Below are 14,902 nucleotides of genomic sequence, written 5' to 3'. Positions count from 1 at the left end.
TCAGATTTATATCTTATTTATTTATGAGCGAATGCACCTAGGGGAACTCCCAGGTGGTAAATATACCTAATTTATGTTCTTGTATTTCCAGTAATTAAGAACCACTTTCTTTTCCTGTCAACCTTTAATATATAGGTATTTAAATCTATAAATTTCAGCGAAATAATTACGAATTTAACAATAGTTTCTAATCTGATAAATATGGTAGTACTTGACCTGCATGGCATTTGCCGCACTCGTGTGTGACTATCGTACGCGGTTATGCTGCGGTTAGTTCAGTTAGTCTAGACTATTCCAGAAAGCATATAAGGGGGGGGGGGAAGAGATTGTTATCAATGAGGAGATTAGTTGCCATTGTTATCAATATATCCTATCTATAACCATCGTGACTAATTTATGGTTGAATTCATCACGATGGGCTAACTGACCTGCCTTTTCAGCTTTACCGATAATCTTTCACTGGCGGCCCCACCAGTGATAGATTAAAAAAAAAGTCATATAAGAGTTGCCATAGACTTTACAGTAGAATAGACAATATAATAAGGTTTATAGATTGTAATATAATACTTACAATAGCCATAACTATCTACAGAAAATGCCCCTTACTTGTTCAAATTAATTATGCAGTTTCTTATTTCTTAACTATTTAAGGATTATATATCTTTAGATATATAATAATACAAGAAAATCATAACATAACTATATTTTCTGCATTACTGATTTTAGTAAAAGTATATCAATATGATGCCTATGGCCACTTTCATTCATCGTACGGCTCGCCATCGACAGGGAGTTCACCCTCATACCTTACAGCCTAAATGGTCGCGTACAACATGGTTTCAGAGATGTTTTCTCCCACGAACACTCAGGTTATGGAATGAACTCTCTGCTGAGGTCTTCCCAAGAGACTACAGCATAGGGTTTTTCAAAGGGGGGCTAAAGAGGTTTCTTCAGGGTCGGCAACGCACGCGTAATACCTCTGGTATTGCAGGCGTTCATAGGCTACGGTAACCGCTTACCATCAGATGGGCCGTATACTTGTTTGCTACCTCAATGGTATAAAAAAAAAAACAGAATTAACGGAAGCCAATACTAATAAACCTATGCTAAATAAAACACTTTGGTTCGTTTAATTCGACCGGTGTGTGTTACTTTGTTTAAATTAGTAAGAATTGGTAAGTGCTAGGAAATATAAACAATTACATGGTCATCAAGCATGCTACGTGCTATGAAAAACAAAATCATTAACTTCTGGTGAATAAATAACTACCATAAGTAGGTATACACAATATAAGTATTACTACAATATAAGAGTTATTTTAGATTTAGACTTGTATGTTTGAATAAAGGCTAGTTTATTTATTTATATACTATGTAAATGAATTGATTAAAAAATATAAATAATATGGCAATACTATCATGTAATTAGTACTACGAATAGTAAGCATTAGTAGTAGTAAAGTATACCTTTATCATCTTTAAGGAGACACACTGTGACTAATTTTGATTTAAAGTCAAAATAATTTTTCGGAAATAGCAAACATAATAAGTTATAAATTAATATTTTTTTAATTATATACATTTAATTAATAATAAATTTAAATTTCGTAACTCAAACATACTGTATGGCGTAGAGACATGGACATGCATATATAGTTATTAATATAAACATGCCTTAATGGTTTTTTATAAGCAAGCTATATGTTATCTGTACTGTACTTTATATGTTGTGCGTTTGTATTCTAAACCCGGTCGCTTCAAAGTCGAAACCTCTGAGACTGTTTAGCGCCGATATTTTGCAAATTATGTAGGTATAAGTGTGGAAAAGCTCTTTAAATATTTTGTATTATAACTTATTATGTACTTTGTACTGTACCCCGAGGCCATGAATCTTTTCAAAAGAGATTTCACGCCGGCTGGTAGAAACCTCTGGCGACCAGAAGGCTGGCCTATACTTTGGTCAACGCATTTCCATAGCTATTTAGCGTGGAAATGCAGCAAGTCTCCTAGGTACCCTACCAGCTGGCAGTGATCTTAAGGAAATTTTTTATCTTTAACTATTTAAATTTATAAAAAAAAATTGATATTTTAGCCTAGTCTTTATTATAATAAACTTATGTACTTTTATACTTAGTTCACCAGCTATTCTTTTTTTTTCATCTAATTAATCTAATCTATACGAGTACTTATAGACTGAGGTTGTCTAGACGAAATAATAAAACAATGTTTCACAATATTCCATATTAGCCATCAGACTACGGTTACCACTTTCCATCAGGTGGGCCGTCAGCTTGTTTGCCATTCTAAGTTGTATAAAAAAAATAAGTCTCCGACTGCCATTTTATCCTAGTATTAACCGTTCGGTTTCGTAGTTTGTTAAACGGTTAACACTAGACTCCGAGCAGCGATTTAATAATTTACCTAAAGATGCCTCACTTAGAGGTGAAACACGTGTCGCAGAACGTGTATATGTATAGTTGTACTGGGTCCGTGTGGTTCCGGCATAGAATAGAGCCCCCCTTTCTTTCCCATGGGTATTGTAAGAGGCAAATAAGGAAGGGCGAGAAATGGGCAGCAACATCCCTCTTAAAACATCTCCAAAACCTAACTGCGGTTGCTAATGATTGATTTAGTATGAAGAGATTAAAATATTTTTTTAGATCTTCCGAATAGTATTATTTTGATTACTATCATCGGATTTAGAGTAGGTACGCTTATTACAACTTACTAACTCTGTAGATAGATATAAAAAAAATTCATTATAAATAAAAAAACGCCAAGTACATAGTATTAATACATATATAATAGCTTTTTTTCCGGCAATCTGGTCATCGACCTCGTCGATCGCGTATTATATTCGTACACCTGGTCTTTTGAGTACAAGTGTTTAACCATCTCCTTGCTCACTTCGTTAAATAATCTTTTTTATTGTACTAAAACACATAGGAATGGAACAATATAAGTAAAGGTGAATGTATCTCTAAAAAAGATATCTTCCATTCAACTTAACACAGTGGTATAGGAAATAATTTCTGTATGGTTCCGGCATAGTCGTACAAGCCGATTAATGGAGGGCGAGGGATAGGCAGCAGCGTCCCTCTTAAAACATCTCCAAAGTCTACCTACGGTTGCTAATCCGCCTGCCAAGCGTGGTAACTACTGGCAAAACCCCTCAAGGGGGAGGAATATGTTTAGCAATGGACAGTTAAAGGCTGATATGATGATGACAGAAAGTAGTGAGTAGGCAGCAGTAGTGCAAAACAGAAATCAAAAGAATAATAATAAGTATTTACAAAATTTATATATCGTAATACATGTATATAAATAAGCAATAATATATATTAAATAAACGAGAACACAATTATGACAAATTTATAATTAATAATAGTAGTAATAATCAATAACAGTAGAAAGATAATGTGATTTTAAACTTTTCTTGAAGAGACCAATAGATGGACGATTTTGAATGTTCATAGGAAATTTAGTCTACAGTTATGCAACACGGAGTTCAAATGTTACCCATAAAATGAATTTTACAGATGGGATCTGTAAATATTTAATTAAGGCACTTTTGCCTATACCAGTCAGAGCTTCAGAGCTCTCGACTGATATAGGCAAAAGTGCCTAGATCTGAGAGGAGGGGTTAACAATTGAAAGCGCAATGAAGTTGGTAATAAGTGGAATATAGGTGAATTGGGATCATTAAGAATATTATGAAGGTCAGACAGGATATATACCTCATGATGATATTGTTATATCTATTGTTGATTTGACTTTCTCATTTAAATATAGAACCAATAAAAAGAAAACAATTTACATATATTTTAATATCAGATTTAATAATTAGTCTCATTATTCTAAACAAATAAATATTTCATTTCATTTTAGAAATGAATCAGTCTATAAACACATCAGATTTACGTAAGTATAAACTAGATTTATGCAGATTTAAAAACTAAAAATAATACATTTCGTTTTGATACGGAAAAATTATGATAAGGCGACTAATGTTTTTTTTTTTTTTTTTTTAATAGTAAAAGATATACGCTCAGAAAACTTAGAGCTATTAAAGAAGGAAGAATAAAGAAGATGGACAGTGTTTGTCATTAGCGCGACGTCTTTTTCAGTTGTTTTCTTAGCGGTTAACATATTTAAGAAATAATTGTATTATAATAATACAATAAAAATATTAAAATTAAATACAATAAATTAATACAATAAATAAATTAAAATATTAAAATTATTAAAATCTGAGTATACCATATATTCCGCCACAAAGAAAGGGCGGGCTCAATAATTTTTTTTATTAATTTACAACAAAGAAAAATTTTACGATACTAAATTTAAATTTTTTTCGTAAGAGGCGGTTCGAATTGTGAAACAAAATGATCCCACGTGGAAATATGATTGAAGAGTGCAGTCCCAGGACATTCTGTTGGGAGGGCTTGTCTGTGGCCTATCAGTTTATAGTCGGAGCTAATGAAGCCACGCTTTACTCCCTCCTCGATGAGAGCTTTCGTTGTTTCCAATTGTTGTACAGGAGGAAGTTGCTCTGTAAATGCAACATGTCAGGTAAAATAGTGTACATAACAGTGTACGGTTTTAGAACATTATATAGAGAGTGTTTCTGGTTTGTTACAATATCTTCTTACGGTTATAACTCCTAATGGGGCAGTTTTGCATTTGTTGACTGGTGCCGTTGATTAAGTTAATTTTAAGCAAGTAAAAAAGTTATCAAAGTATAACTATTTTAAATTGGGAATTTAACACAAAAAATAGAAAACAGTTTCATAGCTAAAATAGGTATAAGTATAAGATATTTAAGGTTTTTATGAATAAGGGGTGTAGTATTTAATTTATAGCCTATTTTTTATCCCGGACAACTATTATCTGAAAGTCACGTAGAAGAAGTCGCGAATAAAACCTAGTATTTAATAATATGCCCCGTAAATGCAAAATATTGTTCGTATCGTATATGTAGTAGGTACATACCTCTCCAATCACCGATCAAGCATATTCCTATGCTTATACTGTTGGCTTTTCCCGCATGTATTCCGACCACCTCCCATCCTCGTCCCTCATATGCTCCGCCCTCACTGCCCACGCAGAAACTAAAAAAAAAATTACATTTTGATTTATAATACCGCCTTATCTTCTAATGGTTGCGGGTTAAATTCCCACATAATACACACATTTGTACCTCTGCCTGAGTATGCCTGTTTGTCTTAGCGTCTTCTATGTATAATATATATGTATTTACAAAAAAGTGTTTTTTTTTTGGTGGATGAAAATGGAATGATACCCGGCGGGGTATCATTCCATTTTCATCCTACGCTAACGGGATACGCTAGCGGAGCACCAGTGAAGGGTGATCGATGAGAATGAAAACAGGCCAGTTAGCCCATCATGATGAATTCATCAGGAATTAACCATGATAGTTTCCAGGGGGAACTACGAGGAGGTCGACCTAGTTGGGTATATTGCTAGCAATGGGATTTTTAGTCTCCATTATTAAAAATCTCTTTCCCCCACAAAAAAGTGGTTAAGTATTTCTATCAATTGTGTACAATGATGTACTATGACTGTGGTATACCATAGTTATAGGACAAGCATTGTTTAGTTTGGGACTAGATGACATTGAAATGTCTCTATAATATTTTTTTTTTATACAACTTAGAATGGCAAACAAGCTGACGGCCCACCTGATAGAAAGTGGTAACCGTCGCCTATAGACACGAGCAGTACCATGGACATAACAGAGCATACTGTTTCGCCCATGATACACCCCATGCGTTGCCATTCCTGAGGACTCAGGTGTTATTCCTCTGTACCCAGTTCAAACCGAAACACAGCCATGCAAACACAGTTGCTTCACGGTTGAAACACGAATGGGACAGAGGTACCCAAACAATCGACTATTGTACAAAGTCTCCCTCTGGTCTGGTCTGGAATTGCTCTATATGGCGAAAATAGTAAGTTTCTATTTAGATATTTCTTTATACCATAACAGTCCATTTATATTCCAGTACTAGATAGGGGTTTAGAAGTCTCTCCTCTTAAGAGTATTATTCAACTATTATCAAGTTGGCTTGATATACTCGTATATGTAAGAATTTGTTTCAAGATTTTCTTCGTTTTCACTGATGTAATTGTATGTATGTACTTGTATGTATATGTAATGTATTACTACATTCCTTTGTCGCACTATACGGCGTACTGGGGATGAAAAGGAGTCGTTAATATAGTGATTAATATAAAATAACCGAGTGTATGATTTTAGAACATTATATAGGGATTTTTGTTACAATATTTAGAAATGTTACTTAAATTTCGTCCTTTTAGCCATTCTTGAAAACCGGTAAATGATGATTATCGAAAAAAAAGTAATATAAAGAAGATACACCTTTTCAAGTATCTAAGCAATTTTTGTGCGAAATCATTTTCAATTGTGGATATACAAATGTGACCTGCCAAACAATTTTTTAATAAGCACCGAACCAAATTATTTATAATTATTTCGTCCTTTTTTTATTTATGGGTACCGGATATGCTGCAATCTAAACGTTTTTATAAAACCGTTTTTGTAACATTATGTTATAAAAATAGATTCACCTCGGTTGTTCCCCGGCGGTCATTAGGTCTGATATTTATATGGGTATAATATACGAAATATTCTCTTTACATTTGGTTGTTATAATAATTACCATATGTTTTTTTATTTAGTTTTTTTAATTATATTTTTAAATTCTCCGAGTCCAACATTTGGGTACTAAAAACAAAAGTACCCAGTAAGCAGAGGACTTTGTTAAAAAGTCGTCTTCTTGGGTACTTTTGTCCCACACATGTTCAATCGATAAGTTGTACGTCGTTGTAAATCGACAGCTGGACTTTGCATGGCTGTATTTCAATTTGAAATTTGTGATATGGATTAAAATTATAGGGAATGGCAAAGCATAAGGCCAGCAATGACCGTCACAGTGTGTACTGTGATATTTATTGAAGTTTGTATAAGCTACTGTTACCATTGTCCATCTGGTGGTAGTGTACATCACCGTTTGCTTGTTTGCTATTCTTAATTATATAAAACCATTACTTCAGATTCCCGTTGTATAAATATAATAACTTGTCTTTCCATTCCTATTTACCACGTTTCAATAGAGAATTTGGGTGCCTTAAATGAAATTTATTGAAGTTCGGAAATCTATATTATTACGCATAACTGTACTTGCTCTTTATGTTGGTAATTTATAGATTATTATAAAAAAATGCAATGCGGTAAGTACCTAAGTACGGATTATTTCCTACTTCCTGACAGTATAGCACGTGATCTGAGCATGCGGCACGTGAAAATAAAATGCGGTAACTTAAAAACAAACCAAATAGGTACTATTTTATATTCCATGCATGGACAAATGCAAAAGGTTACAATTATATTTTTTATAAAGTCGCATATTTTTGTTACTCTAATAAATTATCGCAACATTGGAATTTTAACAGAAAATGCGCATGAAAAGAAAAATAGTAATTAAAAAAATCCCTAATGGAGTAGGTCTATTGAGATAAAAAAATCTATGATGTATGCCACGTTGTCAGTAATAATAATAAATAACTGAATGTTACCAAATGACTAAAATTATTAATATATTACTACTTATTAGAACACTACAACCTGATGATATATATTTATAAATTAGGACAAAAGCCAGTATTTTTTTTCAATTTATAATGGCACCAGAGGGAGACTTTGTACAAGAGTCGATTGCTTGGGTACCTCTCTCCCATTCGTGTTTCAACCGTGAAGCAGTTGTGTTTGCATGGCTGTGTTTCGGTTTGAAGGGTGGGATATGGCGTGAATTTACTGGGTACAGAGGAATAACACCTGAGTCCTCAGGAATGGCAACGCATGGGGGGTATCATGGGCGAAACAGTATACTGTCATGTCCATGGTACTGCTCATGTTTATAGGCGACGGTTACCACTTTCCATCCGGTGGGCCGTCAGCTTGTTTGCCATTCTAAGTTGTATAAAAAAAAAAAAAAAAAAAACAAGCTGACGTTCCACCTGGTGGAAAGTGGTAACCGTCGCTTATAGACATGAGCTTATACCATGGACATAACAGAGTATATTGTTTCGTCCATGACACCTACCATACGTTGTCATTCGTGAGGACTCAGGTGTTATTCCTCTATTAATCCAGTATATCTATGTACCAAATTTTATTATAGAAAAAAATAGAAAGCAGGTATATTATTTTGTCTGTGCTTGCTTAATACGTATCCTGGCGATTGCCACATTGAGATATCCAACTAAAATATTCGTTCCACAATATTAATCTAATAATATGGATGGGTAGTGTTGGTATTGTCATTCATTGTACACTTGTTTACGACAGATCACTGACAAAACAAATAAACTACTTTATCTGTAAGTTAGGAGTAAATTGTATGATGTCATTTATTTCATCATTTCATCCGATATCAACGAATACACATGTTGAGATTTGTCACGTTAGTCGTAGATTCGAGTGTTAGATATCAATTGCTGGATTACGTCAAAAAGATTGTTTCGGGAAATTACCATATCTAAAACTTAATTAATCCATATAATTAATGACGGTAATTAATAGATATACTTAAATAAAAAAAAGGTTTACGATAAAATTTCGTCAGATAAGTTGCGGTCAACATTCTTGTATGTTGTCGTTATTGTTTTGTTTAAAACTACGATTTTTTTTTTATCTAAAACAGAAAAGAGTGTTGTATTTTTTAATCATTGAAAATGTACTAATTACACACCATACACACACGCTACCATTAGAAAATTCACAATTTACTTCCAAGTGGAGGTTGACCTAACTGAATATACTGCTAGAAGTGGGGCTGAAAATCGTATTTATCAATGGTACAGCCTAATAAATTCTGTAATATCTATAATTAGTATTTCCTGTATAGTTAAAAATCTATAGGTTTGTAAACAAGTTACAGACATTTTTATAAGTTTTTGTTTTATGACTTATAAATAAATATAGGTTTACCCCTACCTATTTCCGAACCGATACGACAACATAACCTTCAAGAAAAGAGTATATTCCTTTTTAAAAGGCCGGCAGCACACCTACAATGCCGCTGGTGTTGTGGGTGATCATGGGCAGCGGTAGTCACTTACCATCAGGTGAGCCGCATGCTCGTTTGCCCCCTGTGTTGTAAAAAAAAAACCTAGCACAGGTACCAGTTCTCTCCAGTCTATCAAAATAAAGTCGATTTTCTATAGTTGTATACATAACAACAAATCATAATTATTACTTATTACTATTATTTTTTGTGTTGCTTTTTTTTTATTTAAGACAGTATAATCTTTACAAAAAATTTTTTTAATGATATGAGTGATTATTTGTTTTTGACGCCTAATCAGCTCAACTAGATATTACGAAGTCATGTGTAAGTATGAAGTGACGTATATTAGCGCGGCGAAAGATAAAAAAAAGGGTTAACTATGCACTCAACTTAATTTAAGTTCGGATGAAAGGTAGACAAAACAAATATACAAGGCGAATGTGGATGGATGTAAATGGGGAGACCTAAACAATAATTGTTAATAATTATTGTCTATTATAATTAGACAGATCATGGTCTTTCTGAGGAAGGAGTTTCCAGATCTGGCATGAGGTTGAGGTGAGTTATGTAACTGCGGGAAACAAGGGATTTATATAATGATAAAAACTTTTGGTCGATTTGCTCAGTTTTGTCTGTCTAGCCCGAAAAAGATTTGTCATGAAGATAAATAGATATTTAAGCATACGGGAGGGGGGGGGGGTTTAAGTCCAACAATATTTTCTACCAGTCCTCAGTTACGCTGAATACAGACATTAATGGAGATACATTGAACTGAGAAAAAATAAATTAAATTAAATATTACTATGTTCTTACAATACTTACTTGTACCCAATATCTCCCCAATCCAGGCTTTTGTGATAGTCCTGCATAGATTTCATAGCAGCCTCGCACTGTGCCGTATCGTTACACGCCGGTGGCTCGTACGTATGATGAATGACAACGTACGGGGCGGGCGTTATCAGTGGCCTCACATCTGTGGACGGATCTGCGTTCCAATCAGCTCGGGAGTAGAACGAGAATGGGTAGTCTTTTCCTGAATAAAAATATTTATTTATTTTATTATTTTTTGTTAAACAACATTTCGATCGATAATAAAGTGCGAATGTCAATTTATTTGTTACATCTATCCACTTTTGTGCCCCAATTATTACGATGAAAGAAATCGTAGTTATGATAAACAAGTCGGGGGTAAAAACTAGTAATGACATAATAAAGTAATTGTATCAGATTCACGTCCAGTATTAGTTACCTTTGCGGTAATATAAATGGGAGCAATACGAAACCTAGTTGAATAGACTTGGTATAGTTGTGATTTAGACTTGATACCAATTCGACTACGCTTATTTATCAGCCTGGTAACCTCAAATAGAGCGCAATATATTCAAAGATCATTCATTGTATGAGCCGCCGTCTGTCCATTGCTAAACAAAAACCTCCCCATAGACTGCCATATAAGGAACAGTCCCGAATCGCCTGCATTCACTGCAATGCAAAGATATTTATCACTACATAGTATAAAACAAAGTCACTGTCGCTGTCTGTCCGTCCCTATGTATGCTTATATCTTTAAAACTACGCAAGGGATTTTAAAGCGGTTTTCATAATAGATAGAGTGATTCAAGAGGAAGGTTTGTATGTATAATATATGGATAGTATAGTAGAGAAACACTGATAAGTTTAGAGGTTTCTAATGTGATATCGTAAATAACCACATTTTTTTGCGCTTACATTGCAACCGCTAGCTGAAAACCACGAGATAAATCAAAATAATGTACTTCAGTATTGTACACCTTAAAAAGGTCAACAAAAAAAGTCCGCAATGGTATATGTCTATCTCTTAAGGACAACCCACAATAATAATTTTTTATCCTTTACTTTTTACGGGAAAAATCGCTTATTTACGAAGTGATTTTAAGTAATACGGTATTAATTTTTATCCATTTAAGTACCTTAAATACATTGTCCATTTAATATAGATCAATATGGCCCTTTAAAGCATGTGATTTAAATGAATATTTTCGAATATATTACAGATTTAAAACACACGGGCATAGCGGTTGAGTCGTTACTGGCCATGGGGGGGGGGCTATTTAGTATCAGCATTGCACCCGTGCGAAGCAGGGGCGGGTCGCTAGTTTTCATATAAATATAAATTGCAATAAAATGTACCTATGTAACCTGGCATTTTATTAAATTATCCGCAAAACAAACCTTAAAAAAACAACAATAATTGTTTTATAAAAACCGTATTAAAGCCACCTCTCGGACCGTTGCTTTCTGCACCCATCATGGCCCATAATACTCATGATAGTAATATTATGTTAGTAGATACCTTTTGTAAGTAACATTATGCAAATAAACGAATATGATATGTTATTGGAAATTTTATTTCCTGATAATAAAATAATCTTTGATGTAACTGATAACATTTATTATTGGTGGGGAAGGGATTATTAGTAATTGGGTCTAATGAACCCATTGCTAGCAGTACACTACCTATCAGGTCGACCTCCACGTGGTTCCCCCTGGAAACCATCGTGAACAATTCTTGTTGAATTCGTCACAATGAGCTAACTGACCTGCTTCATCCTCATCTATCATCCTTCACTGGTGCCCCGCCAGTGTATACCGATAGCGCGGGCGGGATTACCATTCCATTAAAAATAAAAAATAAAGCATTTATTGTTGGTCAGCATCAAACTAGGGACCATTAGTCTTTAGGAGAGTTAGTCTTTAGGCCATTATACTAATATTAATAATAAACAATATATAATAATGATAAGATATAAATTAACTACAAAATAGTATAAAATAATATAGATTTTTTAATAATAGATTTTTATATAAATAAATAAGAGATTTTTTATAAATTTTCATAAATTCACAAGTAATCTAATTTATTATTATTTTTCACTGCTCCTTTGTAACCTCCTATAGGTAAGTACCTGTAAGTACGTATGTTGTTGTACTCGTATTGTTGTTGTTACATAGTCTAGGTCACAAGATAATTTTAAATAATTACATGATTGCAAGACCTTACATATAGTGACGCACGTACCAGGAGTGCATCACTAAATATATTTATGTTTACATAGTAACTGATATTATGTTTATATTTAAAAATGATGCTGTCGAACGTATTAAGGTATTTTTAAATGATGTTAATAATAGACGTTAGTTGAATCGACATAGTTTCTTTAATAATAATATTATTAAAATTTGTGTGAGTCGATAGAGATGACCATGTCTGTCGAGTCAGCTGTTTATCTGTAATTATGTAATTTTACTCACTGCTCACACTCAATAACATTGTATCTTACTTACGTAGAAATTCTGTATAAAAAATAAATAAATAAGTAAAAAAATACTTTTTCGATTTGTAAATTAACTGTAACATACAGCAGTGATATTACAGAGTACGGAGACATAATTTGTACGGAGAAATAAAAGAAATTATTTGAGAAATTTGTTTTTAATAATGATTCTGCATGAGAAGTAGATAAAATGATTTAAATCGATCAATCGATACTGCATCAACTTGTATAGAAAAAAAGTTTTCATTGACTTTATTGAAATTTGCCACCAGTAGGCTATGTAAATTATGCTACCTCTACCAACCTCTACAATTGGGTTTCCCAGCTTACAATCATATTAATCAACATTTTTTTAAATATATTGTAATAATTTAATATATTTTGTATTATATATTATATTTTGATGATAAATCCATCACTGCTGCACACATGCAAATTGAAATTGAAATGTTTTTCAGCTTGTGCTCTATCAGTGCAGTTAAACCAACTTCAACTCAATATAGTTGCGGCATGTTAGTGTGAGAACTTCTAAATTTTTATATTGTTTTAGACTCTTATATTTTTGAAAAAAACAATCTTATTTCTGTTAGAACTAATTAAATTAGCTGATAGACTTAGATGAAATTTTATTACCGCTCATTTCATGTAGTTAAGCACAACCCAGAAAAAAGATGCATAAAAGATATGTGTGTATGCAAATTAAAATCTTAACAATTAGAACAAAAAACGAGTATTTGAATAATACTTACCATCGATCGAAAAACTAGGGAAACTATTTGCAATATTTATATCGTACATAATTAATATACAGCACACGAATATTACTTTTAAAGTACACATTATAAATTATTCACTTCGTCATTTTATGCTGCAATCAAATGTATCTCTCAAATTGAATGTGCAGTAATAAATGTTTGCTTTATATATCGGCCCGCGGTACTTTCCCTGGTTAGGTATAATAATAAATACTAAATACAGTGTCTTTAATAAATTTGAGCTTACCTCTACCTAAAAATAATGAACATTATTTGAAAAATACTTTTAAATGTAATAAGAAATAGTATCTGGAAGCTCCATTCTAATACGATTAAACACAAAAAAAGGTTACGTGATTCGTAATCAGAAGTTTTTGGACAAATTTAATAGCATAGTGATTGTTTAGAAAAAAAAAAGTGTAAATTCAATTTCTGAAGCACCACTTTCCATCAGTCTCTTTCTCTAGAATTAAAATTACAATTAGATATTATACAGTGAAAATGTTATTCTATATATTTTATACTATCCAGTAGACACCAAACTCATAAAAGAGGCAAAACTACTTTAAATCCCTTTAATGGATAACTTTGCTTGTTGTATTTATATTAAAAGTAAATGTATAAAAACATGTAAATAAATTCAATTTTAGAGATATATTTAAAAAATGATACTTCAATCACACTCTACTTCTGTTATTTCGTTACAAATACGCAGTTGCGGTAAGAGGCCTATTAGGTCGACCTACACGTGCATCCCCCTGGAAACCATCGTGAACATTTCTTGTTGAACTCGTCACGATGGGCTAACTGACCTATTTCATTCTCACCTATCGTCTTTCACTGGTGCCCCGCCGGTGTACGTACCGGTACGGTGAAGTTACCATTCCATTATCACCCAATAAAAAAACCTGTTTAGGCATTTAGAAATTATGGTAAAAATGATTTTTTTTTCACTATAACTTCTAAATATACCATATACATTTGGATACTGAAAACAGTATATTATTTTTTTGTGCAATTGTATAAAATCATTTGCCTCATTTAGTTTCCTCAAACTCCCAAGCGTGTACTTAATCATAACATTCTGGCTATCAATGAGTCCTAAGTTTATTTACAAATACATTGACGCCCATATTTATGCTGAAGTTCCAATATGTTTATTTAAATCTTCGTTTAGGGGAAATACTTACGGGTTTAAGAACCACTAATTACCTGTCAATGACCTGACTTGTATATTTTATAGTTTTTTTTTTGTGGAGATAATTAATTTGATACTCAAATAAATTATTAAGAAGCAAATATGACCTTGTTCGAATTTTTTATTGCTCAGGATTAGGTACCTACTATTTTAAAAATATCATTCCATGGGCATGTATATAATATCTATGTTGAAAAAAAAGGATATTTACTTTAAACCTATACACAAAGGCATGCGATTTTTATATCTTGTTTATTTTTTGTCTTGTACTTATACAATCAAAATTCAAAATTATAATATAATTATAACAGAAAAAATAGAGAATCGTCTGTGAAAATCGTTGTTGGAGTCTAATAAGAGTTATGAGTTTAATTATTCTTTTCCTATAATTATTTATTAGTTACCTTTTGATTCAACCAAATGTCTGGTACAACTGCACAGCACGGTTAAGGAGACTGAGTTATGAACTGAGAGACAGGGCTCACCTTTCGCATTTTTTCTCGGTTTCAATATCAATAATCG

At 32.8% G+C, this 14,902-nt stretch overlaps 1 protein-coding gene across 1 annotated transcript; it reads right to left on the bottom strand.

The window, feature by feature from the left end:
* Positions 1–3,818: 3,818 nt before the first annotated feature.
* Positions 3,819–13,332, bottom strand: LOC116412856 (peptidoglycan-recognition protein LB). Its single transcript, XM_031908496.2, has 4 exons — positions 13,177–13,332; positions 9,936–10,146; positions 4,993–5,111; positions 3,819–4,552 (listed from the first exon to the last, which is right to left on the bottom strand). The coding sequence occupies exons 1-4, from the start codon at positions 13,265–13,267 to the stop codon at positions 4,344–4,346; spliced, it is 630 nt and encodes a 209-aa protein (XP_031764356.2). The 5' UTR covers positions 13,268–13,332; the 3' UTR covers positions 3,819–4,343.
* Between the last annotated feature and the right edge of the window lie 1,570 nt (positions 13,333–14,902).

This window comes from Galleria mellonella, unplaced genomic scaffold (genome assembly GCF_026898425.1).
Source record: "Galleria mellonella isolate WM207_F2 unplaced genomic scaffold, CSIRO_AGI_GalMel_v1 utg312, whole genome shotgun sequence".
NCBI lineage: Eukaryota > Metazoa > Arthropoda > Insecta > Lepidoptera > Pyralidae > Galleria > Galleria mellonella.
The sequence above is the reverse complement of the archived record's forward strand: the minus strand, read 5'-3'. Positions and strand labels throughout refer to the sequence as shown.